Consider the following 27,074-nt stretch of genomic DNA (forward strand, 5'->3'; position numbering starts at 1 on the left):
ACGATTTTAGGGCTTTCCCTGAGCTTGAGGACATAGCTTCCTCGGCCAGAGCTTTTGTACAATTATCCCACATGCCCGGATGGAGGATATCCACTGGGCTTTCTATAGCCCCAAGCTTAATCAGACTCGGTAATGCAAGACATAGATCTTTAAGCTTACACTCAATACCCCATTGTGCATGCATCTGACTTACGACCTTCCCTATGGCCTCCATATTCAACGCTGGTCTGGGGGCGTCCCCCCCGCTGCAGACGGTCCCGTCGCTGCAGCCGCTGTCCTCTGTCCAGGCGAATTCCCGTTGCCCGAGCTTCTTCCCGGGTTTTGGCACCAGTTGTTGCCTTCTGATATAAGGCAAGGCGACCTGGTTTCGAGGAGCAGCACGGTGACCCAAACTCTCCAGGGTCGCTCGGGCCAAAGAGCTCGCAGACACCAATGTGGTAGAAGGTCAAAGGCCTTTATTATCTCATCTCGTAGGGTTTAATAGTCTAAGGGGCTTCTCTATGTCAGAGGGGGTCTGCAGTACCATCTATGGTTAGTAAGGAGTGGAAAGTTACCAGCATTACTATCGTTAGGGGGGCTACATTCCTAGTTACATTTGTAGGGTGATCTCTTATCTTAACGGATTAGGGGAAAAGGAGTCCTACCGCTTTCCGTCACATCGCGTGATCTTTCGATCGCCTGTCCCTATCTACCACAGACTGTCCAGAATACAAAATGCTTTAAGACCAGCAGCCACCAAAGAGGTGCCATTCATGACATTGTATGGATTGCAACAGACATTCTAACAGCAGTTCTCAGTTTCATTATCACCAGCAGCCTCACCACCACCAGAACCATTTTCAGCCAAAAAACTTCCAACAGACTGCAGGGTGGCCCTGCCTGAAGACAGCAAATGGAAAGCTGTTTCACTGTACCCTCCCCACTATTCCAGAAGTCCAAGATGTGGGAAATTCCCGTGGAGCTCTTCATACTCCGAACAGCAGACCAGAGTCACCAAAGCTTTCCAGCAAGTTCAGGTCAGGACCTGACGCCAGCGGGTGAGTGCTCTGTACAATTTGATGACTATGCTTTCTATCATATTCCCATCAGAAAATATGGACCCCTGGAGGACCTGAGGGATGTGCTGGTAATAGGTAATTGTATTCATGGACCAAATGAAATGCATGTTATAGCAGCAGTACAAACTGTTGGGCCAATTGTCGAAATCAAAGTCACTGTCTGCTGCTCAAAACCACCACACTTCCTGCATAGAGAGACTGTGATCACCCAAGCCTTTTTGTTGCCATTAGACATAGCAATATCCCAGAGCACCCAGTGGCATTCTGAGTTGAAATAATGGGCCAAGACAGATCCCTTATAGAGGGTGGCCTGTCGAAAAAGGGTAATAACATCTACCTACAAGGTATGATGGACACAGGGGCCAACATTACTATCATTACACAAACGAAATGGCCCCTGAACCAGGAGCTGACTCCTGTCACTGGAGTCATCTCCCCCATTGTCTCCATGAGGAGCAAGCATACTATCACAATAGAAGGACCAGAGGGCCAAGCTGCCACCATCAGGCCATTTGTAGTCAGGGCACTCATCATCCTGTGGGACAGGGACCTGTTGTCCCAGTGGGCAGCTTGACTTGATATTCCACCTCTATCCCAGGATTTCTAGTTGGGGCCACTGCAGAGTGCATCATCCCACCACTCACCTGGAAGACTGACACCCCACCGTGGGTGGATCTGTGGTCCCTCTCAACAGAGAAATTACGTACTCTAGAGCTCCTCCTGGAGGACCAGCTCTCCAAGGGACACATCGTACCTACCAACAGCCCTTGGAACTCCCCTGTCTTTGTTCTTAAAAACCTGGCAAGGACAGGTGGAGGCTCCTCCATGACCTTTGTAAAATTAACAAGGTCATTGTAGTCTGGCCTTCTCTCTCCCTTCATGCTTCCCCATGACTGGAGACTGGTGGTCATAGATATCAAAGGCCACTTTTTTAACATACTTCTCTATCTCCGAGATGCTCCCAGATTCGCTTTTTCCATTCCCTCCCTGAACAGGCACATCTGAAGCACTACCACTGGTGAGTCCTCCCCCAGAAAATGAAAAACTCACCCTCTATATGCCAGTGGTACATGGCCCATGTCCTGTCTCCCATCCAAAGGACTTTCCCAGATGCCATCATCCTTCATTATATGGATGACATTCTATTTTGGTTTGAAAAGACAGGTATCTGCTAAGGAAGGCAGGAGCTTCCTGTGAAATGGAAAATGTAAATCCCCTCCCTCTGAAATACTATAATTTTGAAATTAAAATCTCTCAAGCAAAGATATGGGAGTAACAGTTCTTTACTACGAAAATAAAAAATACAAATGCAATAGTACAAACAAAAAACCCCACTGACAGAGTCAGAATATGACCTGACACCCAGTGGGTCACAGTGGTGGTACCAGTCCTATTAAATGGTGGCTGCAGTGCACCTGCAGTGACAGGTATTGTTCTGTTGAAGCAGAGATCTTGTAGAAGGGTGGAGTTATCCTCTGAAGGTCCAGTGGTGGCATAGATGGGCCTGGACTTCCTCTGGGAATCCAGTGGGAAAAGGCTGTCTCTCCTCTTCCAAATGTCAAATTATATCCAGGTAGGAATGCCTGGCTCCTCCCTCTGGCCGGAGCACCTCACAAGGGGATGATGAAATTTTTATCAGTCATGCAGTGACACTCAATGGCCCATTAACAGAAGATATCTCCCAGAGGGGGGATTGTTGAGGAAGCCATAAAGTAAACTGCTGTAAGAGATGGTCCAAAGTTTCCCTCATTTGCCTCCTGACCGTGGCAAGGACAGAGACCAAGATCCTGAAGACCCTGGCTGGAGTTCTGGCCTGGTTGAGGTGGATGCTCGCCAAGTGATTGTTTGCAGCTGTGCTTGCTGTGTCACAACAGTACAACTGCTTTGAGCAGGGGCTGACAGCGAGTGGCTTGCTCTGTACACTTACACCTGCTTCACGATCCCTGCTCATCACAATGGTCCATGAATTTCCCCACCTCTTGGCCAAATGAACTTTCTGGGGTAACTTTGGTGATCCTCTACAGAAAATCCCTCATCTGCTTCATGACCGCTGTAAGGGAAAGGACTGTAAGGACCCCTCCCAAGGACTGAGACTGAGACCCTTAAAATTCTAATACAGGGGCGCTGGCCTGACTGATGCAATATGTTTGCCAAGTACTGTCTGCAGGTGTGTTTGCTAGACCAAGAATGGTTTCTCATGGACACCAATCCTGAAAACAATGGATCCCACTCACTGCTAAGATTGACTTGTCCTGTTTTGGAACATGGACTGTCTGTACTCATTTTCAATAGACTTATTCTACATTGTCTTTTATCCGCTCCCCCCTCAGTGGATGACTATAAAAGACCCCTGAGTTATCCAAAGATTTTGAGATTCTCCCCAACATGACAAGACAGATCTATTGGCTGGACCAGGAGAATTTTGTCTCTGCCTTGGTAGCTATTCCCACCCCTTCTTTTTCTTTCTCCCTCTATCCTTTATCTCCTTTCTATTCCTTCTCTCGCATTTGCTATGGGCACTCAATAAAAGGTGCATTTGTTTTGATTAAGACTGAAATCCCCTCTGTGTTGTTTTTGCACTCTGAGATCGGTAAACTGGACCATCACAACCCCACTTGTACGAGCAGATCATGACATTAAATTGGCATCATGGATCGGATTCTGACAGACAGAGGGGTTTGCAGGGTTGTGTGTAGTCTGTAACAGGGGAAGGACATTTCACTCCAGCTGCACTGAGCCCAACAACCCAAAAGGGGTGAGCAGTTGTCTAGAAAGCAAGGGGGGTGACTCGAATTTGCAACAAACTGCACAAGCCTAGGTGAAAAGCACCCCCATACTCAATTGAGGGTTCTGTCTTCAGAATTTCATGAAAGATCTCTTAGTGCAAAAAGGGGAAACTGTTTTTTGTGTATGTGCAAATCTGGACTGTCTGGACAGTGAAGGGACAACTTGAAGTAACTGAGTAGAACCTCCCAGGCAGATTTAGTCTCTTCACCCACTCAGGGAAGTGAAGGGAAACACAGCAAAGGCTGTAAGATTGTGTAACTTAAGTCTATACCTCCCTATCATGGTTTTGGTCCCTTCATAAAATGACTGAAAACCTCAGTGCAAAAGTTAAAGCTGAATTTTATGCTCTACTAGCCAAACACAATGCCAAACCTTCTCCAGGAGGAGTAGAATGGGCACAAAGTAACTGATTTAATTTGGAAAATGTTATTGATAGAGTATGTTCTTTACAACATGAAAAAAAATTTAAACTGGGCAAAACTGAAACTATTGTCTGCTCAGTTTTGGGAGCTTGTCTTACAGCAGCTATAGAAACTCTCTTAAAGTGAAGAAGTGAGGAAAAAGCTATAATGGACTCCCTTCAAAACCTAGTTGAAATTTTGCAAAAACAATTAAATTAATAAAGGAATGAGATCCATCTGTTACGAGCTGCCCTTAGAGAGGAACATGTTAAGAATTCACTGAATGCTGATTCCTCAACACAGGCAGAGGAAAAGAAACTCCTCACATTAAACAGATTTATCCCCATAAGGAACTAGAAGCAGTAAAACACTGTGGAGAAAACTGCTGCCCTCATTTGAGACTCCTGGTTAAAACAGAATATAGTTATATTAATGATGAAGATTTTGAACCACATATCACAACTGAACAAATACCATTCAGTGCTACCGAATTAGCTAAGCTGAAGAAAAAATATGGCCGCCTTCCACAAGAATCGGAGAAGAATATGTCTTCTGAGTGTCCCTCAGTGGTGGAGATCAAATTAAATTAACTGAACAGGAGGCTAGTGGGTACTGGGGACATGGAGTTTTCTTAACAACAGGAGATAAGCGTGACACATGGTCCCTGACACAATGTGCAGCTTTCTGGGCCAGGGGAATTAATACTTTGGAAAGGGGAGACCCTTTAGCTATAGTCAGTACCCTCGACCCAGTTTTGAAAAGCATCCACAAAGCCACCTGCCTGCAAATGATTCATGGAATAAAAGTTGATTCCTGGTTTTCAGTCACCAATGCAATTACCTGTAAAGCCTGAAATTATTACTTCTTTAATTCGAGGGCTTCCAGAACACCTAAATGTACAGCAATTACTTTACAGAAAACCATCATGGCCTTGGGTCCCATAGAGAGACTAGGTAGATTCCTTGGTAACCTCACCAACCAAACTGGATCTACTGACTCTGGTTTCACTCCATACTCCATCCCCTCACAGGCCCCAGCTTCTCAATCTAATTCACCTGCCAGTAGCCGTAAAGTTTGGACATGGAGTGAGGTTGCAGTAGATTAGATTAATTACAGTAGACAATATGGACCTGTAAAATCCTGGAGGAGAAATCAGAAAAAACAAATGGTGTTTGGTTTATCAGGGCACCTCACACTGAAAATTTAGAGAAGGGAAAACAGATCCCCGTGGCCTCGGGCCCGGCCAGGACCTCCTGCTCCATACCCATGCTGATTTTGGGGGTGGGTCGTGTGTCCCCCAAGCCCCGCTGTCGCTCTCCCCCCACCTGGCTGCTCCCAGTGTTCCCAGTAAATCTTCCCAGTTAAACACAGTCCAGTTTATGGGGGGCACTGGCGAGGGACTTGGGGGGACCCCGCAAGGGGGGCTGTGACTGGGTAGGGACGGTGGGGGCCAGGTGGGGAACACTGGGTGCTGCGGATCTGCTCGGCAAGTGAGTCATCAGCCCTGCTCTCTCTGATGGGCTGATTCCTGTTCATCGCATTCTCTGATTGGCTGAGGAGTGGCACAGAAGAGAGAAGGAAAGGGAGAGATCCTGCCCACAGCACCAGCACGGGGACAACAGAGCCAGCCTGGGCACAAGGACGGAATTTATTACCAACCAAATCACAGCAGCACAAGGAGAAGGGAAAAAATCTCTCCAACACCTTCCCCCCACCCAACGGGGATCACCCAGAACAGGGGCTATCGACAATGGAGAGATGGGGATATCCGAGTTTAGATCAGAAGCCAATTTTATAGAGTATACCAGAGGTTTATATAGGGTTTCACTTGCATGGTAGTTATATGGGGCTCTATTTTTGGTAACATTTTCCCATTGGTTACACATTCTTCATGACATCATGTCACCTGGTAACATTATCTTACCAAAATCTCACATGTTGCTTGGTCACTTGCTGCCCAGGGAGGCTTTATCTGTGTCTGTTTTTCCCACACTTTCTGCTCGCTCAGACCTAAGATAACGGGCCCCTTTATCAGTTCCTCTGTACTCTCTGTTTTATGCCCCATAAGGGGTCACCACGGATCTGCCCAACAACGGTCACTGGGGATCATCCAACATGGATCCACCAATGGGGGATGGAGCTGGAGCAGCCCACAAAGCTCTTCCTGAACTCAGGACACTCACAGGGCTTCCCTCAGTGGTGCCTCTGTTGGTGTTGGGTCAAGGCTGAGCTCCTGGAGAAGCTCTTCCCACATTCAGGACACCCGTAGGGCCTCTCCCCGGTGTGGATGCGCCGGTGGGTGGTGAGAGTGGAATTGCGCTTGAAGCCCTTCCCGCAGTCGGGGCAGCGGAAGGGCCTCTCCTCGGTGTGAATCTGCTCATGTTTGACGAGATCGGAGCTGACATGAAACTTCTTCCCACACTCAGGACACTGATAGGGCCTCTCCCCGGTGTGGATGCGCTGGTGTGTTCTCAGGGTGGAGCTCCACCCAAAGCTCTTCCCACATTCCAAGCAGGTGTAGGGCTGTTCCCCAGTGTGGATCACCTGGTGTCTCATCAGGCCAGAGCACTGCCTGAAACTCTTCCCACATTTCCCACACTCATAGGGCTTTTCACCAGTGTGGATCATCTGGTGCCGAATCAGTTGGGAGCTCTGGCTGAAACTCTTCCCACACTCCCCACACTCGTAGGGCCGTTCCCCAGTGTGGATCCTCTGGTGCCGGATCAGGTCAGAGCAGTCTCTGAAGCTCTTCCCACACTCCCCACACTCAAAGGGCCGTTCCCCAGTGTGGCTCTCCTGGTGCCGGATCAGGGTTGAGCTCCGGCTGAAATACTTCCCACATTCCCCACACTCGTAGGGCTTTTCCCCAGTGTGGGTCTTCTGGTGCTGGATCAGGTTGGAGTTCCACCTGAAGCCCTTCCCACATTCCAAGCACTTGTGGGGCTTCTCCCTGCCATGAGGCTTCTCTCTGCCATGAGGCTTCTCCACCAGCTCTGAGCTCTGGCTGGATCTTTGGCCGCCTTCCTGGCTCAGGGGGGCTCTTTCCTCCCCGCAGCTCCCTGTGCTGGGTTTGCAGCCCCTCCTTGTGCGAAATCTCCAGGGCTTTTCCTCATCCTCCATCCACACACGCCCTGGGAATGAAAAATCCTGGTTTGGGGGAAAAAAAACAAGATGAGAGTGCCTTGGGCTGGTGGTTGCCCTAAGCCCGAGTAATTGGGAACCTTATGTCTGTAAGAACCTCCAAAACACCATGATTCAGCACGAAAATCCTGCAATCTTCAAGACATAGATAAAAACTCTGCCAACATCAAGATTCAGACAAAACCACCTCCAAAATACAAAGATTCAGAACTCACAAAAAAGTCGTAACACCAACCTATTAGCCCAATAAAGCTCAGAAACACCAAGATTTAGCCCCCATGAAAATCATGGATCCTCCTCCCCGGATATCCGCTGCATGTGAGGGGGCAACACTCCGGGAGCTGGGGTTAGAGGCTGCAGATACAGAGAGAAGTGGAACCTTGTGATGCTTGCTGTTTCTGCTCTTCCTCCTGTGTCTCCACACTTCTTCACACTGTTCTTCCTCCTACAACTCCTCCTTCTCCTGCACAATTCCACCTTCTCCTCCCACATGCATCATTTGACCATTTTGTTCCTCAACCCTGCTTCTCCTTCCCTTCTCCTCCTGCCCCAGGCCCAGCACCCACTGCTGGCTCCCTCTTTCCCTCAAACCCAAAGCATCCCACGGCAAGGGCAGGGATGGAGCTGGGGCAGGTCGGGCTGGGGCAGCGCTGGGCTCTCGGCCGCTCCCGCCCGCACTCGATCCCCACTGCAGCCGCTCCCGCCAGGACAGCGCGGGGGGGCCTGGCCTTGGCACTGCCCCACTCCCACCTCCCCAAATTCCCCTCACATTTGGACAACAGGGCATGGATGGAATTGGTGTGCTGCAAAGGGACTGGGTGAAGGGGAGTGTGCAGGAATATGGTTAAGGCAAGAAGCAGCTGGAGGAATCTATGTGGGAAGAAAAAGAAAAGGGGAGGAAGAGAAAAATACTGAGGATTGGGATATTTTTCAGCAGGGTCTTATCCTCAACATTTGTCAGCTGATCATTTGTATCCCCAGTTTCCAGGAGAGGAAAAAAAGGAGGTCAGGGTTTCAGGGGGTTTCTCTGTGAGGGACAGCGGCAGCACCGGGCGCAGAGCTGCGGCACCGGGAGCACGGGCTGGGGGCCTGTGGGGAGCTGCGGGACCGGGCCGGGGCTGTGGGGCAGCCGGGGCTCAGCGCCGGGCGCTGCCTGACCCCACCAGCCCCGGGCAGGGCCGGCAGTGGCCCCCGGCCCCCAGGAGGCTGCGGGACGCCCCGGCCGCTGCCTGGCTCCGTGGAGCTGCTGGCCCTGCCCGCCAGGGGCGCCTTCGGACACTGCGGCAGGACAGGGAGCGGCTCTGGGATACGGGCTGGGGAGGGCACCCTGAGCACAGGGAGGAGGAGCAAGGAACGCCTGGGAAAAGTGGATTATTAGGGAAGGATCGAGATATCGTTTGGGTCGCTGGAAAACAAATGATTCTGCAGAAAGCTCAGCAGCTGTCAGAGGATGAGCACCTACAGGCACTGAGGGGGGCGGCAGGAGGGGCACAAGAAGGCCCTGCAGCACTTGGGCACAAAGGCACAGCAGGTGAGTGCAAGAAGGGAGCAGCAAAAGGCCAAGCTGAAAGCAAAGGCCAGGGCACAGTTCCTACAGCCCCTGAGGGATCAACCCCAGGGCCCAAGGGGGCCCCAGCACCCAGGGCACGGCTCGGCCACAAGCACCTGGCAGAGGCATTGCCCTCCTCGGCAGGGGAGAGCCCACCCAAACAGCCCCTGGCAAGGAACCAGGGCTCCAGCTGCAGGGCACAAGGACACTGCAAGCACAGACAGCAGCACCCTCAGGACAAGCAAGTTCACCCCTTGATGGACATGGTTTGGCAGGGCTGTCACAGCTTCCATCACACCAGGGACCCTCCACACTGCAGCCCTTGAGAACATTCAAGGTGGGTCTGCATTGAGAGGAGGCATTTCCTGATGGACACAGGGGCCTCTCAATCCACTCTGAATCTCAGACCCAAGGGACAGAAAATGCCAACGTCTTGGATTATTCAGGGAAAGTGGGAAAGATGCGTGGTTTTATTCAGTCATTGTTAGCAGATGTGGGAGATGGGTGTGAAATGCGTGAATTTTTATTTGCTCCTAATTGTTATCATGACTTATTGCGAAGGGATTTGATCACTAAACACAGAACACAAATTAATATTATAAAAGGTGATACAGAGGCCAGTTCAGCTGTACCTCTGGGTCATATGTCTGGCCAGGCCTATGCTGAAGTGAACCCAGAAGTGTGGGCAGCCCCAGGGAAAGAGGGTAAATTAGATGTGGAGTCTGTCCAAAGCACTCTGAAGCAACCAGGACAAGTGGTGTCTAAAAGCAACACCGTGTTCCAGGGGAGGGAAGGAAGGGGAATCAGACACAGCCCAGGTCACCGCCACATGCTCAGCTCAACCCGTGCAGCTATGGGTGCCTGTGAGAGCCTGGCACCGAAATGCCCTGACCAGGAAGGCTTCAATATCTTCTGCTGACACCATGGCACCTAACAGGGGGGCAAAAGAAATTCTGAAAAGCTGATAGGCCACCAGAAGAAATCCCACAACACCATGGACCAGCACCTGGGAACCCAAACCAATTCATATCAGGAGCCACAGAACCCATTTCTCATTTCCAAGGCATCATTAGATTACAAGCTGTCCTCATATTAATAACCAAGCAGACAGCTCCAGCTCCTGACCTTCCTGCTGACCAATCCACTGAAATGAGGAACACAACACTAAACCATAGGATGGGATCAGATCATCTGTTAGCAGAAAAAGGAGTTTCTGGAAAATTCAATGACTCAAACCGCTGTTGGCAAATAGGTGACAAAGGAAAAGTGCTGAAACAGATAACAAAGGAAACAAGAAAGCAGCTCATGTTCTGACCCAAACATGGAAAGGATGGGAATGGGACACAGTTTCGTGGCTCCCTGGCAGATCATGGGTTAAACAAATGCTGCTTCTCCTCTGATGTGCTACAGCAACTCTCATCTTTGTACCATGCTCCACACCTTGAGGGTACAGCTCATTCAGCAGGTGAGCGAGGTGATGCAGGTGGCAGCCAGGCTTCCTGATCCAGAAACAGCTACAGAAGGGCAGGGAATGAGGGCACTGAGAATAATCCCAAAACCAAAGAGGACCCAGGAAGAAAAAACAGACTCAATGAGTGAATCTGCCTGGAGATAGGGTCGGGAACTTGTAGATAAGGAAGTAATGGCAGAAACCATCAGCTTTAGAAAATGTTAGAAGTTGACACGGAAAGCTCTTCAAAGTCCTGCTGAATTCCTGAACTTCCAGAAGAACAAAGACTTAACAGAGCCATGAATATCAGCTGTTATACAAAAGTGGGGGCGCACATTAACAAGGACATGCAGTTGGAGGATCGGGAGGTCTGAACCTTCCAAGTACCTCAGCCAGCGGGCAAAGGGAGAGGGAGATGAAAACGGGAAAATGGGGATAAAAAGGAGGCTGTGAACTACAACAATGGCACAGAGCGCACGGCAAATGCCCCACGGCCTCTCCCTCTGCTCAGCAATAAAGTCACTTTTACAGGACTCCTCTGTCTCCTCTGGGCACAGAAACCTCCGGCCACGGGAATTTCCCCGCACAGCCCCGGGCACGGGGCAGCCCCCTCTCTCCCAGCCACAGCAACCGGGCCGAGCCAGCGCTGCTCCGGCAGCGGCTCCTGCCGAGGCAGCGGCCGCAAGGAGACCGCGGGCAGGGGATGCCCGAGAGAGGCTCCGAGCCCCTGGGAAGCCCCTGCAGAGCCATGGAAGCGGCTCCTGGCGGCACCTGTGAGCCCGGGGGGATCCCCGCTGGAGCAGCCCGTTCCCGAGGGATGTGTCCCGTGGGAGGGACCCCAGGCCGGAGCAGGACGAGGATTCCTGTCCCTGAGGGGAGGCTGTGACAGGACCGGGCTGTGACCCCCATCCCCTACGCCTCTGGCTGGGGAGAAGGGAAGGAATTCGGGACAGATTTAAGCCCGGGAAGGAGAGAGGAGTGGGGGGAGGATATTTTCGTAGGAATTATTTCAGTTCTCATTCTCTTGTCCAGCCATGTTTGATAATAAATTCAATTAATTTCCCCAAGTCAAGTGTCAGAGGAATGATGGATTTTGCCCTTACAAACAGGCTGTGGGTCTGCTGGTAGATCAAACCAGCACTGAGAGATAAATGAAACAATGGAAAAGATTCCACTGATTGATGAATGGGAAATGATATTTGCTTTTACAAACAAACTTTAGGTTTGCTGATAAATGAAACTGAACACTGAAAGATGAAAGAAACAATGAGGGAAAACCCTAAATTCCATAAGAATTAAAAATTAAAAGGGAGGTTGTACATCAGAGGGAAATCTTAAGTATCGGGAGTAGCGGGAAATTTGAACCTGTCAAGTACCTCAGCCAATCGGAAAGAGAGAAGGAAAATGCGGCCGGGAAACTGGGATAAAAACGGCGGCTGTGTCCTCCAAAAATTGGAGAGACCCCAGGGCAATGCCCCATGGCCTCTCCCCTTTATTCGAATAAAGTAAAAGGACTCCTCTGTCTCCTTTTTGGACATACAGCTCTGAGGTTTGTAGATTAATTCTCCTGACAAGTGCGTTGTGCCCGTCACCAGTGATTGAACTGTCTCACCGTTACCCAGACCTTCGAGCTTTTCCTTACGCGCTCTGTTCTCTGCCCAGGTGGAGGAGGGAAGTGACAGAGAGGTTTTGGCCTCCCTCCAGCAACCCCTGCTCCGGCCTGGGCTCCTGCCGAGGCTGCAGGCCGGTCCCGGCTCCGTCCCGCACTCACCCCAGCTCCCAGCGCCCTCAGGTCCCGGTCACGCCGAGCTCCCGGCGGTTCGGGGCAGCAGCAGCGGCTCCTTGGCCTCCTGCCCGAGCCGGGCACAGCGCCGGGGCCGCTCCTCAGCCGCGGCTGCCGGGAAATGCCGGAGTGCGGATAAAGGGAGGCGGGGCGGCGCCGTGCCGTGTGCAGAGCCCGCGCCTTGTGCAGAGCCCGCCCCTCGCTGTGATTGGCTGATTCTGCCGTCACTCCTCAAGCTCGTGCGGTGATTGGTGGGAGCGGGGCCAAGCACGGCCCCTGGTGCCGCCCTGAGGGCGGCCTTGGCTCGGCAGGGCCGCCATTACCGGGGCGTCCGTGCGGGCCCGGGAGCGGTCGCAGCGGCCGGTGCCCGGTGAGGCGGCGGCGGAGCTCGGAGGCGGCCCCAGCGCAGCCTCCGGGCACGGGGCAGGCTCCACTGTCCCAGCCACAGCAACCGGGCCGAGCCAGCGCTGCTCCGGCAGCGGCTCCTGCCGAGGCAGCGGCTGCAAGGTGACCGCGGGCAGCCGCTCCCGCAGCGCCCTCACGCCAGCGGCAACACGGGCCGGACACGGCACAACGAACCCGCCTGAGCCCCCTGCAGCCCCCGAGGCCCGCAGCAAGCCCTGAGCTCCCGCACAAGCCAGCGCGGCTCCCACCTGCGCTGCGGCCGCCTCCGAGCTCCGCCGCCGCCTCACCTGTGGGGTCCCGGTTACCCCCTGGATGATCCCGGTCACTCCCAGTATGTTCCAAATTACTCCCGATAGGATCCCAGTTGCCCCCAGCATGGTCCCAGTGGCTCCCAGTCATGGCCTGTATGGTTCCTTTCACTCTCAGTAAGAGCCCTCTGTGGCCCCAGTCACCTCCAGTATGATCCCAGTTACTCCCAGTACTGTGCCAGTCACTCCAAGTATTACCCCATCAGTCCCAGTATGATCCCAGTATGACCCCAGCATGGGCCAGCTGTTCCCAGTATGATCCCAGTTGGTCCCTGCATTATTCCAGTCTCTCCTCTTCACCCCTACTACAGATCTGATCACTCCCAGTATGATTGCAGTCAGTCCCAGGATTATCCAAACCATTCCCAGTCCCTCCCAGTATATCTCAATTGCACCTGCATGCTCTGAGTTGCTCCCAGTTGCCCTCAGTATGGTCCCAGTATATCCCAGTATGATCCCTGGTGCCTCAGTTCTGCTTCCAGTGGGTTCTTTTTCCAATCTGTCCCAGTCCATCTCAGTCCCTCCCCAGCAGCTGCTGCCATTTCACAGATCCTGCCCCACCCCCCAGGTGCACTGGGATCCCCCTGCACCCCTTTATCCTGCACCAACACCCCCCTGCACCCCCTTATCCTGCACCAACATCCCCTGCACCCCCTTTCCCGACTATCCTCCTCTCCCGGCCCCTGGATCCCCCGTTTCCGTGATCCCGGGGACCCCCGGGCCCCCATTCCCGGCCAGCCTGGGGCACCTCAGCCCCAGCCTCCCTTTGCTGGGAAACCCAGCCTGGGCACGGGGCTCTGCGGCCGCTCTGGGATTTGTGATCCCCCAAAAGAAAGGTAGAGAACAGCACAGAGAGGGAGAAGGAGATTGTGAATCAGGGGTCGGGTCCCAGCGCCCAGCCCTGCTTCGCCGGGCGTGGGACCCGCACCCGCAGGAAAAATTGGCTCCGCTGCTCACGGTGCTTGCCCGGCTTTGGGCCGAGCCCAGCGGGGTCCGGGCAGAGTTTGAGCGCAGGGCCGGGAGTTCAGCACAGCCCGGCCCGGGGGTCCGGCAGGGCGCGGCCCTGGAGGGTCCCAGACGGATCCCGAGGGATCCAGAGGGGGGCCAGGAGGGGATCCAGGTGAATTCCCTGGAATTCGCCCTTTTCCCCTCCCCCCGCGCTCCTCGGGCACTTTCGCTTTCGCGTCTCTCCAGCCGCGCCACAGCCGCGATCGGGGACGGCTGCGATGGCTCCAGCGCTGGGGCTGGGGGTGCTCTTGGGGCTCCTGGGGCTTCTGGGGAACCCGGGGAGCGCGACCAAAGGTGAGTGGGACCCCCCCGAAACCGGGACCCCCCTGAACCGCAATTCCCGGGCACCGGGACCTGTTGCAGAATGAGCCGTTTGTCAGGGATGAGCCATTTGTCGGGTGAGCGGAAAACTCGGACTCAATATGAGTCATCCGCAAGTTCTGTTTTATTGAAGAGAGCATCAGACACTTATACAGCAAGTAATAAACTCATGAATATTCTGTAATTTACACCGTCCATTGGCCACACCACAATATCAGCTCTTCCCCATTCCTTAGGGGTTACATCTCTCTTGTTCTCATGTCTCTTTCACTATTTGTTATCATACTACAGCTAGGCCCAAGGACACGCTATCTTGCAGGTGCAGGACTTGGAATTAGCCACGGCCTTGTACTTTTCCAATCTCTAGTCAGCTAAAATCCCAACAGGGACCCCTCCGAATGTCCATTTCCGGGCAATGGGAACCCCCTAACCTCCATTGTTGGTTGGGCAGGGGAATTCCCCTGCACCCCCAATTTGGGTCCTGTGATCCCCCTCTATCACCTTCCCTAGCACTAGGACCCCCCTGAGTCCCTGTTCCTGGGCACAGGGACCCTGTGAACCTTTCATGGCAGCGGGACCCCCTGCACCCCCTTATCTGGCACCGGGACCCACACGATCTCCCATTCCTGGGGCTCAGGATCCCATTGAATCCTGAATCTCGGCACGGGAACCCCCCTGAACCCCCATTCCTGGGCACTGGGACACCCCTGAATCTCCATTTCCAGGACTGGGATTCCCCTAAACCCCATTATCTGGGACTGGGACTCCCCTACAGCCCAGTCAGATTTCTGGGAGGCCCCTGCCCCCCTTTTTCAGGGATCCCACACCACCCTGACACCTACCCCAAAGACAACAGATGCTGCCCCAGAGCCTGACCCTCTCCCACAGCCCATCTCAGCTATAAACTACCCAGATTGGATGGGTGTTCTGGTGAGGGAGAGATACGTGAGATAAAGCACATTTCTCAAGCTCATGAGAAGCCCTCCCAGTGCCTCAAAGAGGGAGAGTTTAATAGTGCAGCAATGGAACCCACAGTTGTTACAACTGTCCGGGTTCCTGCTGAACTGCAAAGGCAGTCACAGCCAGCAGCAGTTGCCCCTGTAGAAACAAGGAGATCTAAGATGAAAGCAGAGCACCCCGATAAGGAAAAGCCCTCACAACCCTCAGCAGATCCAGAGGTTGAGATTGTCACCGAGTCCCTGACGTACGAAAATCTCCAAAATCTGCACAAAGACATTGTATGATGGGGATGTGAGACTTATACAACCTGGCTACTTAGGGTTTGGGACCTTATAAGTACAGGTGTCCTGTACTAGATGGTGGTGAGGCAAGGAATTTGGGACCCTTGACCCAGCACTCAGGTATGAATCAGATTTTTGTAAGGGAGCCAGGGTCCCTTTCCCTCTAGAAGCGCCTTTTAATGAGTGCCAGAGAGAGGTTTGTCCACAGGGAGAGCATGCAGGAGCACCACCACAGAATATGCTGGAAGACCCTTGAGGAAGGCATCCAACAGCTGAGAGATGTGTCAGTATTGGAGGTACTCTTTGGGAGGGATGGACAGCATGATAATGACCCCAACAACGTCAGGTGCACAACGCAAATGTTGTGGAGTCTGGTAAATCTGGGGCTATCTCAATACACCACCTTTATTTCAACTATTAATGCCGACACCAACCGAGAGACAGTGGGCTCTGTTGCCAACAAGCTTAGAAATTATGACAGTATGATCAATGGCCCAATGCTGGCTCATGTCTCTGCTGTGATTAAAAATCTCAAAGAGGAGATGAGGGAGGAGGCAAGGTGTCACAGACATATTTTATGAAAAATCCTTTCCTTAGGATTTTTTCCTCCTGAGAAGCTGAGAGACCTTAGGAACAAAATGTAAACGATAGTTATCTGCTGCTGTGGAATTACCAGGTGGATCTGTGATTGGTCTCATGTTGTTGTTTCTAATTAATGGCCAATCACAGTCCAGCTGTCTGGACTGTCTTGGTCAGTCACAAGCCTTTGTTACTCATTCTTTTTCTATTCTTAGCTAGCCTTCTGATGAAATCCTTTCTTCTATTCTTTTAGTATAGTTTTAACATAATATATCTCATAAAATAATAAATCAAACCTTCTGAAACATGGAGTCAACATTCTCATCTCTTCCCTCATTCTGGGACCCCTGTGAACACCGTCACAGTGAGGAGCAACAGTTCCCATATGGCACCAGTGCAAGTCACAGGCCCCAAAGTCAGAGCCCAATGTTCCCCAGCTAGACAGAGAGGGTACCCCCCAGGGGCTGACCTGTGGTTCTCCCTGCATGACCATGGGGAAGACATGGGAAGGTGGGATGGAAAACCCACTTCTGTCCTAGCAGCACGGGTGCGTCAATTCAAGGAGGGAAACACTAATCGAGGGAACTCCAGTAAAGTGAAGGTAGCCTCAACCTCCCATGACCGAGCTGCTGAGTATGATCTGTCAGATCCCCTTGAAGGAACCTCTACCATGTATGCCCAGGAAAGAAATAACATGGACTAGAGGGGCCCTGCCTCTAGCCAGGAAGAGGCACGGGCAAACTGGATCTTTTAGACAGTGTGGATCTGATGGCCTGGCACATCAAATCCACAAAAATATGATGCCTTAGTTGATACTGGTGTGCAGTGTACCCTGATACCATCGGGATATGTGGGGGCAGAACCTGTTTCCATTGCCAGGGTGACAGGGGGATCCCAGCAATTGACCCCGTTGGGAGCTGAGATGAGCCTGACTGGGAAGGAGTGGCAGAAACATCCTATTGTGACCGGCCCAGAGGCCCCGTGTATTCTGGGCATAGACTTCCTCCCGAATGGCTTTACAAGGACCCAGAAACACTCAAGTGAGCTTTTGGCATAGCTGCTGTAGAGACAGAGAACATTAAGCAATTGAACACTTTGCCTGGACTATCACAAATCCATCTGCAGTAGGACTTCTGAGGGTGGAAGAGCAACAAGTGCCAATTGACACCTTGACGGTGCACCGCCGGCAGTACTGGACAAATTGGGATGCCGTGATCCCCATCCACAAAATTATCCATGAGCTGGAGAGCCAAGGGGTGCTCAGCAAAACCCACTGACCCTTCAACAGCCCCATCTGGCCTGTGCGCAAGTCTCACAGAGAATGGAGATTGACTGTGGACTATCGTGGCTTGAATGAAGTGACTCCACCACTGAGCACTGCTGTGCCGGACATGCTGGAACTCCAGTACGAGCTGGAGTCCAAGGCAGTGAAATGGTATGCCACCATTGGCATTGCCAATGCATTTTTCTCCATTCCTCTGGCAGCAGAATGCAGGCCTCAGTTTGCTTGCACCTGGAGGGGCATGCAGTACACCTGGAACCGATTGCCCCAGGGGTGGAAGCACAGCCCCACCATCTGCCATGGACTGATCCAGACTGCACTAGAAAGGGGTGAGGCTCCAGGGCACTTGTCATACATCGATGACATCATTGTGTGGGGGAACACAGCAATGGAAGTGTTTGAGAAAGGAGAGAGGATCATCCAGATTCTGCTGGAAGCCAGCTTCACCATCAAGAAGAGCAAAGTCAAGGGACCTGCCCAAAAAAATCCAGTTCCTGGAGTAAAGTGCAAGATGGATGGCGTCAGATTCCCACTGATGTCATCAACAAGATCACAGCAATGTCTCCACCAACCAGCAAGAAGGAAACATAAGCTTTCCTCCCTGCCATGAGGCTTCTCCACCAGCTCTGAGCTCTCGCTGGATCTCCGGCCATCTTCCTGACTCAGGAGGGCTCTTTCCTCCCCACAGCTCCCTGGGCTGGGTTTGCAGCCCCTCCACATGCAGGATCTCTGGGGCTTTTCCACCTCTTCCATTTAGCCACAGCTTGAGAATGACAAACCCTGGTTTGGGGGAAACCAAGGTGGGAGTGCCTTGGAGTAGAGGCTCCTCCTGGCCAGGTCTATCTCTGGAACTCAGCAGGAGTCTTGTGCCCATGAAAATCTCCACGATATCAAGATTCAGCCCAACGGTTTCAGGGGTTCCCCCTTTTCCAGCGTCTGGCTTAGGGATGTTCCAGGGGCCTTTGGGGGTCCATGGGGCCCTTCTGCCCTGATGCTCTACTTTGAGATTCCAGGGATCCCAGGGATCCCTCCTCTCCAGGCCCTCCCTTTCCAGTCTGCTGGGGTCCCCCAGCTCTGGGATCTCCCCTCTCTGCTCTCCCCAATCTGGGGATCCCAGGGGTTCCCCTCCTCTGCTCTCCCGGGGGTCCCCAGGACCAATGTCCTGCCCTCCCCATACTGGGCAATGGCCACGTGGGCCCCCAAAGATCCCCCAAGGGGCTCAGCTTTGGGCTCCTGCAAGATCCAAACCTACACACACAGAGAAAAAACCTCCCAGGGACACCAGATAATAGTTGGGGTCAATTCCACAATCTGTGAGCTCCAAACACACCCCAATATAAAACCTTCACAGGGACCCCCAATAGATTTGAGACGGGCTCCCCCTCCCCGCTCACCTTCAGGACGTGCTGGGGGCGATGGTCCCGCAGCCGCGGCCACAGGGGGCACTGGAACCTCATGTTCTTCCTGCTCCTGCTCCTCCTCTTCCTTTTCCTGCTCCTCCTTTTCCTCTCTCCCTCCTCCTCCTCCTCCTTCCTAACCCCACCTCCTCCCCAGTTCCTGCCTTCTGTGTATTTAGAGTGGAGAACCTTGCTTGCATTTAGAACCAGAACAAAGATCCCAGATGGAACAAGGTTTGATGCTTTTAGTCAGAAGTATCAGTGACTAAAGGTAACGTTTCCTTTGGTTTGGTACCGTTCTTGTTCCTCGTCAGTGTGCAGGCTGGGCTATGGGGTGTCCTTGTTTGCTGCATTTTCCGAGTTCCTCTTGCACCCTTTGGGCCATAGGCTGTGCCCTGGGAGGGTTCTTTGTGCTCCTTTGTGACACAGGAGAACCTTCCAGGCGGTTTCTGCGTGAGCTGCTGCTGGGATGTCACAGGAACAGCGCCACGTCCCCATGGTGTTCCCATTGCTGTGGGACACGGAGGCCTCAGTGCCCAGAGTGGCTCTGGGCTCGTTGCTGGAGGATCCTCCTGCCCGAGGCATTCTCAGCAGCCAGGCCAGCCCTGACGGGTGTCCTTCTGTGCTTCCAGGGCTACAGGCTGCAGACGTGTGCAGCGCAGCCAAAATGATGCAGCACGTGGCTGCTGCAGTTTGCACTCTGTACTCTGTGGCTTATTCAGGGTATTTTTTAACCCACTTGGCACGTAAGTCGAGGTTTTCCTTTCTTGCAGCATCAGTGGCTTTGGGCTTGCTGTGTGCTTTCTGTTCTTCCTCTGGAGCTGTGTTGACTTTGGAACCAAATTGCCATGAAGACACCATTGCTTTGGGAGAGCTCCTGCCAACAGCTGCAGCTGGAAAAGGGGGTGTCTGCAGCCAGCAGGGCGTGCACAGCATCTGCAAAGAGCCCTGGGGGGTTCTGTTCCCTCAAGCAGGGAGTCTGTGCCAGCAGAGCCTGGAACTCCCTCCCTTTGCTGCTCCAGCCAAGAACTGACCCAGCCCAGTATTTTGTGCTGTTCTCTTGCTTGCTGCGGGAAGGGAATGTGGCTCCTGGAGGGATGCTGTGAAAGCAAAATGCTCTCTCGGGGTTGCCTTGCTCCGTGGCATTTCCCACCACAGGCAGTTTTTCTCCTAACAGCATCTGGTTCATGTTCCCTCTCCCATTGCAGGGCACCTCATGTCTACATTCCGAGCAGCTCCTCCTTCGGTGAGTGGGAAAGGAACCTTTGGTGTTTGGAATTGTGCAGCAAGTTGTGAGCTCAGCATGTGGCAGCTGAGTGCCAGCCTGGGAGGCTGAAGCAAAGTTCCTGTCAGTGTCTTTGCAGCAGCAGCAGCAAAGGAATTCCCATCAGTTTTCTCCTTTTCTGCTGAAGAGCTTTTGAAGGGCTGCAGGTCTGGTTTTGCAGGCAGAGGATTGCTTGCTGGCTTTAGCCATGGTGGAATATTGAATTCCCAACAATAAGTGGCAATGTTGACTTTAGCCAATTGTTAGTTGGAACAGCTCTGAACCCAATTTCTGCTTAGTGCAGCTGGATGTCCAGCTGAGGATAAATAAGGTGATAACTGAGACACGTCCCTCACGCTGCCGTCTGTCCACAGGGCACAAAAGCAGCACCAGCACCTCCTGGGGCTCCCTCTGCTTCCAAAGAGGAGGCCAAAGAGGAGGAAGACAGCAGTGAGCTTCCCGCTGCTCTGGGGGCCAATGGTGAACTTCCCTCAGTGCCGGGAGATGACAGTGAATTTCCCTCTGCTCTGGGAAACGAGGGCGAACATCCCGCGGTGTGGGAATGCAACGGCGAGGCTCCCGCGGGGTGGGACAAGGACAGGGGACATCTCCCGGTGTGGGACGAGGACGGTGGATGTGCCCTGGAGTGGGACCAGAATGGCCAAGCTCCCACGGAGTGGGACGAGGACAACGGACAACTCGCAGTGTGGGATGAGGATGGACGACATCTCCAGGAGTGGGATGAGGATGGAGGACATGTCCCGGTGTGGAATGAGGATGGAGGACATCTCCCAATGTGGGACGAGGACAACGGACATCTCCCGGAGTGGGATGAGGATGGAGGACGTCTCCCGGAGTGGGATGAGGATGGAGGACATCTCCCAGTGTGGAATGAGGATGGAGGACATCTTCCGGAGTGGGATGAGGATGGAGAACATCTCCCAGTGTGGGATGAGGATGGAGGACATCTCCCAGTGTGGGATGAGGATGGAGGACATCTCCTGGAGTGGAACAAGGACAACAGACAACGCGCAGTGTGGGATGAGGATGGAGGACATCTCCCATCGCCCATCCTCCTCCCACAGGATGGAGGACATCCTGTGTCTTGGGAAGAGGAGAGTGAACATCTCCCAGCATGGGAAGTGGACAGTGACCATCCCCTGGCTTGGAAAGATGATGGCGAACCTGCAGCATTTTGGGAAGAGGATGGAGAAGCTGCAGCATTTTGGGAAGAGGCTGGAGAACCTCCCTCTGCTTGGGAAGAGGACAATGAAGCTCCCTCCGCTGCGGGATCCTGGGCTGAACATTCTGACAGCAGCACAGCCCTGCAGCCAGAGGGGAGAGGGGAGTGGTGCCTGATGCAGCTGAGTACGTCTGCTCTGTTCCTGGGTCCCCGAGCAGGTGCTGTGTGTGTGTCTGGGCATCAGCTGTACCCAGGGTTGCTCTGCAGCTGAATGTCACAGAGCCATTAATTGTCCTTCCCCAGCTGACACCAAGGGGCTCACGGCCCCAGGGAGTGGGGCTAGTTCTGGCTCAGCTGCAAGGCGGGCTCTCACTCTGGGAGGGAGCGTCTTCCACGTTTTTTCTTTCAGGGAACACCGTGAGTGAGGCGGAGCCTGGCCAGAAATACCTGGAGGTGGAGCAGATTGGCCAAGGGTAAGTGCACGGCAGCTGCTTCTGCACAGGCAGGGCTGGGTGTTGTGCTGGTGCAGGATCAAGTGAGAGGTCAGGAGAGCCCAAAGCACCTTCAGACACTGGGCTACCATCCTGCTGTCTCTCAGTCCTGATCAGAATTGATAACTGTGGTCAGAAGGCGCCGTCAAAGGCCCCTGAGGCTGGCAGTGTCCTGCCTGCAGCAAGGAGCAGGACCTGGAAGATCTTCTGTCCCTGGAACTGGATTGCCTAAAAGAGCAACTCACCATCTGGTGACTGTCAGAAAACAGTTCTCAAGAATATTTCTTTCAAATATTTTGCTTCAAAAAATATCCACTGGTCAGGATTATCAACCTAATGGTTTAGAAACAGAAACCAGAGATGAACTAATAAGTGCTCTAATCTAGCACAGGTAGCAGACCCCATACATTCAGTAACAGACACAGAGCTGATGCACTCTGGGGTAAAATGCATTGCCTGCCTGATGGCAGGGCCCTTGTGGATCCTGCAGGTCTTAGGCAGGAAATGGAAAAGGATGAAATGCATTCTTTTCCACTTCTTTAGACACCCATTTCTCACCTCAGGTTTTGAGCTAAAGCAATTCAGGGTGGACATTTGGAATTTGCTCCAGCCCAGTTCCTTCGTGTTGGGTCTCAGTTTCCTCTTGCACACCTTGCATGGCAGAGGGCTGGTGGCTGCTGTGCTGCTGTTGGAAGGGTCGATGCACCCAGGTGTTTGTGAACGCTGCAGGTAGCAGAGATCTCCTGTCTGGGCTGGCTTTCACTGCCAGGGCCTAAAGCGCTGCTTCTTTCTTCTCTGCTCTTTTGTCTCCAGGGCTTTCGGAACCGTTTACAAAGGACTCGACAGGGCCACTGGAGGAGAGGTCAGTGCCAACACGCCCAGCACGGCTGGCAGCTCTGCAGGGCTTTCCCCTCTGCTGGGAGCTGTGGCTGCAGCTCTGGGGGCCAGAAGAGCTTTCCTGCCCAGATTGCTCCTCTGAAGGCAGAGCAGTGTCAGCCTGCAGAGCACAGCTGGGACAGACTTGGTCCTCCTCAAGTGCCAACGGAATGGAAGGAGGGCAGCGATGTCTGTCAGTGAAGGACGCCCTGGCTTGGTCTTGATATCTAAAAGTGTGAATGCATCAGCTGCTGGAGACTGAGGTCCAGTTTATCTTCATCCCAGCCTCAGACAGGAACATTATTTAGCAGTTTTTCCATCCTGCCTTTTATCTTCAAAGGGAACCTCAAGGCCTAATTAGGGAGAGATCCTGCTTGGGCTCAGTTTTAGTCCTACTTCAGCTGTTCACAGAAGGAGAGGGACAGAAATGAGAAGATGGATGTCAAAGCAAAGCTCTCTCCTAAATCCTGCAGTTGTGTTTGGGTCTGGTGTCAGTGATAGCCTGTGACAGGCATCACCTGAGCAATGGATGTGTGTGTTTGCTTTGTTGTGCAATCCCAAACAGAGCCGTTGGATCTGAAATCATGACCAAATCCCATAGAATTGCTAAAGGGTTTCTGGCTGTTTTGCTCTGTTTTCACAGAACCAGAATTACCTCCTGCTTGCAACATGTGTTTGAATAATAATAATAATAATGAGAGTGTTGAGGCCATTTGAGGGGACTGTAGGTGCAGAGAATGTTGTTAGAGCTTTGAGGCTGACAGCTGAGGGACCATTTCTGCAGAGCTTGCAAGGCCAAATGTCTCTGGCCATGTGTTCTGTAAGCAGCCCCCAGCTGGCAGAGCAATGGGCTGTGGGAATGGCCCTTGCTGAGCTCTGGTGTCCCATCCCAAGGCAGTTGGGCCCAGCCCAGCTCCGTTGCTCTACAAAGTCTCGCTCCGTGTTTGCTGTGGCCTCCTGGCACAGACTCCTGCAGTTAAAGACTGCAATGTCCCTTCAGGTGGCCATCAAGAAAATGAGTCTCAGAGGGCAGAACAGGGAACGAGCTGTGAATGAGATCCTGCTCCTGAAGGACAAGAAGAACCCCAACATTGTCAAATTTCTGGACAGGTGAGTGCTTCAGCTCTTATCCCATGCCCAGGCCCTGCATTAACCTTTCCTGGCATCTGGAGTCTGTAGTCTGTTTTGAAAATGCCTGACTCAGCCACATCTTCCCAAAACAACAGCCTGGCAGTTTACTCCCTCCATGTGCTTTGGTTGCTTTGCTTTGGTTTTTCCTTCAAGTTCCTCCCCGTTTGCTGTGTCTTCTAACAAGTGCTGATGAACCACAGCAGAAATTATTTCCCTTGGCTTCTTCTTCCCAGCCCTTTTCCATTGCTACAGATGCCAGGAAGACCAGGTTCTTCTTTCCAAAAATGCCTCATTTACCCATTTTTCACTGGCCTTGCCTGTTTCTGAAGGGACTTTCTGAAAGGTTTTCTGACTGCTTTTGTCCCAAGTGCTGCACAGCCTCCTCCCCTGGATAACCCTGGCAGTTGTGTTGCCTTGTTCTGCAGGGAGTGGTAGAACTGATGAGTTCAGGAGCTGAACCAGCTGGGGCCAAGGGTTGTGGTTCCACATTGATCTGGGCTGTTGCTAAACTGCATTTTTCACCTGCTTGCCATCTCAGGCCTCTCCTTTCTCACAGGTGTCTCCTTCTCCTTTAGACTGTGCAGATTCCAAGGGCTGTGCAGCCTGGCAGGAATGTCTCTCCATCTGATTCTGTCCTCACTGACAAGTGACCTGGAAACAAAACTCCACTCCAGGCTTTTCCATGAGGGAATTGAGCTCTGCACTTTCATTTCCATGCCATTGCTTTCCTCTTCCAGCTTCCTTGTTGATGGAGATGTCTGGCTGGTGATGCAATACATGGATGGAGGAACTTTGCAGGATGTTGTCAGACAGATACGCATGGCTGAAGGAGAGATGGCAGCTGTCAGTCGGGAGGTGAGGGATCCTGCTTGTCACTCCCATGGCTGGGACACGATGGTCCTTCCAAACAGGGCGTGAGAACAGGAGTGGCTCCATGCTCAGAGCTTTGTTTCTGTGTTGTTTTTGTGAGCTGGAGAAGAAAGAGCCTCTGCAGTGAACGGCCTGCCAGCATCACTGCACTTCTACTCTGTTCTTGTTCTGTCTCCTGCTGTTCTGGTACTCTCTGTCTGTTTTGGATTTGATTTGCTGTTCTCAGCTGTGCCTTGAACCGTTTGCCTGGAGCTTGTGTGCACTGCACTCCTGGCCTGTCACAGCAAAGCTGCTGCTGGCACAATTCTGAACCGTCCTTTCTTGTGTGATATATTCTGGCCATTGGTTTTTGCCCTCATGTTTCTTGTTCTCTCTCAGTGTCTGCAGGGCCTGGATTTCCTCCATTCCAACCGGGTGATCCACAGGGATCTGAAGAGCTCCAACATCCTCCTGAGCATGGACGGCTCTGTCAGGCTGGGTGGGTGTTCCTGGCCAGGCACGGCGCTCCCGGGCTGCGGGTGTGGGGCTGCTTCCCAGGGAGGGCCAGAGCCCCACAAGGGCTGCTGGGGGCACTGCCCGGCCTCTGCTGCCAGCTGAGAGCGGCTGTCCCTGCAGAGAGCTCAGGAGAGGAGCAGGGTGCCAGCAGTGCCTTTGCTCTGCCTATGGCCCTTCTTTGTGCTTGGTTTCCTCATTCCAGCTGCCTTTGACAGGGTTTGTTTCTGTCCTCAGCTGATTTTGGCCTCTGCGCTCAGCTCAGCCCTGAGCAGGACCAGTGCAGCTCCATGGTGGGCACTGCTCACTGGATGGCCCCAGAAGTTGTGACCAGATCTCCTTATGGCCCCAAGGTGGACATCTGGGCCTTTGGCATTGTGACCATCGAGATGGTGGAAGGAGAACCTCCTTACTTCAAGGAATCGGCGGCCATGGTAAGAGGCAAATTCTGCAGTGGCTGCAGAGGCCTGTGAGCACAGGGGGACCCTGCACTGGGAGCAGCAGCTGGAGGTTTCTACACATGGGGAAGGGAATTCCCAGTGGACTCCATCATTAACACAGATGATTATTCTGCAGTCTCCAGCAAAAATCTGCTTTGGGATTTATGTTGTTGCAGCTCTTCTGGCTGTGAGGATGACCTGAAAATGTGAAGGAATGCAGTAGCTCTAATGTTGCAAGAAAACCCCAAACCATCCCCAAATGCCACCCACAAATCCCAACAAGTTTTCTGAAGGAGTTTCTAAAAGAGGTTTTGCAAGATGATCACCCCCCTGATTCGTCTCACTGGGAAACTTGTCTAAAACCTGAAGATGATTGCTTAACATCCCCTTTAGAGTCTAACATATTTCTTTCCTAGTCCAAGCTACTTTCTCTTTGTCACCAATCCTGAACTTTCAGCAACACAAATCTCCTCTTTCTTGCCTGGCAGTTTTTGGGACGGAGCATCAGGAATGCATCTACTTGAGTGTCAGTGGCACTGCAGAGATGCACTTGATGTAAGAATCCTCTGAAATAACACAATATTTCTGATGGAGGTTCCAACAAACAAAGTCAGCCAGTGAAACTGGCTCTCAAGGCGAGATCATTTGGATGTTGCAGTGGCTGTGGGAGCCCCAGGGTTTGGTTTTTTTGGCTGGCATAGCAAAATGAGCTCTGAGCAGCATCTGTGGCAGGGAGGAAAGTGCCCCTGGAGCTGGGGCTGAGGCCCGGGGTGGATGTGAGCCCGTGTGGGTGTGAAGGGAGCTGGCAGAGCGCTGAGTTTGCTTTCCCTGCAGGCTCGCGCTCTGATCCGGCAGAACGGGACCCCGCAGCTGCAGGAGCCCCGGCGCCTGTCGGCTCTGCTGCGGGACTTCCTCGAGTGCAGCCTGGAGACGGACGAGGAGCGGCGCTGGGCTGCCCAGGAGCTGCTGCAGGTGAGGGCCGGGGGCTGCAGGGAATGCAGCAGCGCCAGGGAGGGGTTTTCTTGTGGGGCCCCCTCCGACAGTCTCCAGTCTGGCTGCGTTCCACATGCAGAGCAAGCAGAATCCTCGCCTGCTGTGGCTTGGCAGGCTCCTTTGAAGCTCATCTGGGCCTGGTGCCCCACAGCAAGCAGGGACATCTTCAAGCAGCTCAGGGGGCCCAGAGCCCTGCCTGACCTGAGCTTGGATGTTTCCAGGGAGGAGGCACCTCCCACATCTCTGGGCACCTTCTGTCAGTGTTTCCCCACTCTGCTGGTTAAAAAGCTCTTCCTTAGATCTAATCTGAGCCTGCTTCCCTCTCCTGAGTTTCAAACAATTTCCCTTTGTCCTGTTGCAACAGAGCCTGTGAGGAACTTGACTCTGGAAAGTAACAGTTCATTTCTTTCCTCTTTATCCTTTTGGCAGCACCCATTTTTATCATCAGCCAAGCCTCTCTCCAGCCTGACACCTCTGATCACTGCAGCAAAGCAACTGAGGGAGCAGCGGAGGAGATGAAGCACTTGAGGGCAGCTTCTTGTTACAGTAGTTAGGTCAACTAGGTAGTTATGGTAGTTAGCACTGTTAGTTGGTTATGGTAGTTAGCACTGCTAGTTGGTTAGG

At 52.8% G+C, this 27,074-nt stretch overlaps 2 protein-coding genes across 2 annotated transcripts in view; one reads left to right on the forward strand and one right to left on the reverse strand.

Annotated features, from left to right (window-relative positions):
• LOC131093385 (zinc finger protein 850-like) overlaps window positions 1-12,291 on the reverse strand; it is a 131,519-nt gene extending 119,228 nt beyond the window's left edge. The window contains 2 exon segments of the mRNA XM_058040537.1: window positions 6,450-7,393; window positions 12,158-12,291. Of these exon segments, the coding sequence (XP_057896520.1) occupies window positions 6,450-7,366 (917 nt within the window). The 5' untranslated portion in view covers window positions 7,367-7,393; window positions 12,158-12,291.
• A 1,817-nt stretch (window positions 12,292-14,108) lies between these two features.
• LOC131093356 (serine/threonine-protein kinase PAK 3-like) lies at window positions 14,109-27,056 on the forward strand. The gene is given in 12 exon segments (XM_058040508.1): window positions 14,109-14,184; window positions 17,979-18,107; window positions 20,344-20,700; window positions 21,070-21,375; window positions 21,567-21,630; window positions 22,462-22,510; window positions 23,525-23,634; window positions 24,393-24,510; window positions 24,904-25,003; window positions 25,255-25,451; window positions 26,292-26,429; window positions 26,880-27,056. Coding segments are annotated over 12 exon segments (1,734 nt in total). The 3' UTR covers window positions 26,970-27,056.
• The last annotated feature ends 18 nt before the right edge of the window (window positions 27,057-27,074 follow it).

Source organism: Melospiza georgiana, chromosome 25 (genome assembly GCF_028018845.1).
Source record: "Melospiza georgiana isolate bMelGeo1 chromosome 25, bMelGeo1.pri, whole genome shotgun sequence".
Taxonomy (NCBI): Eukaryota; Metazoa; Chordata; class Aves; order Passeriformes; family Passerellidae; genus Melospiza; species Melospiza georgiana.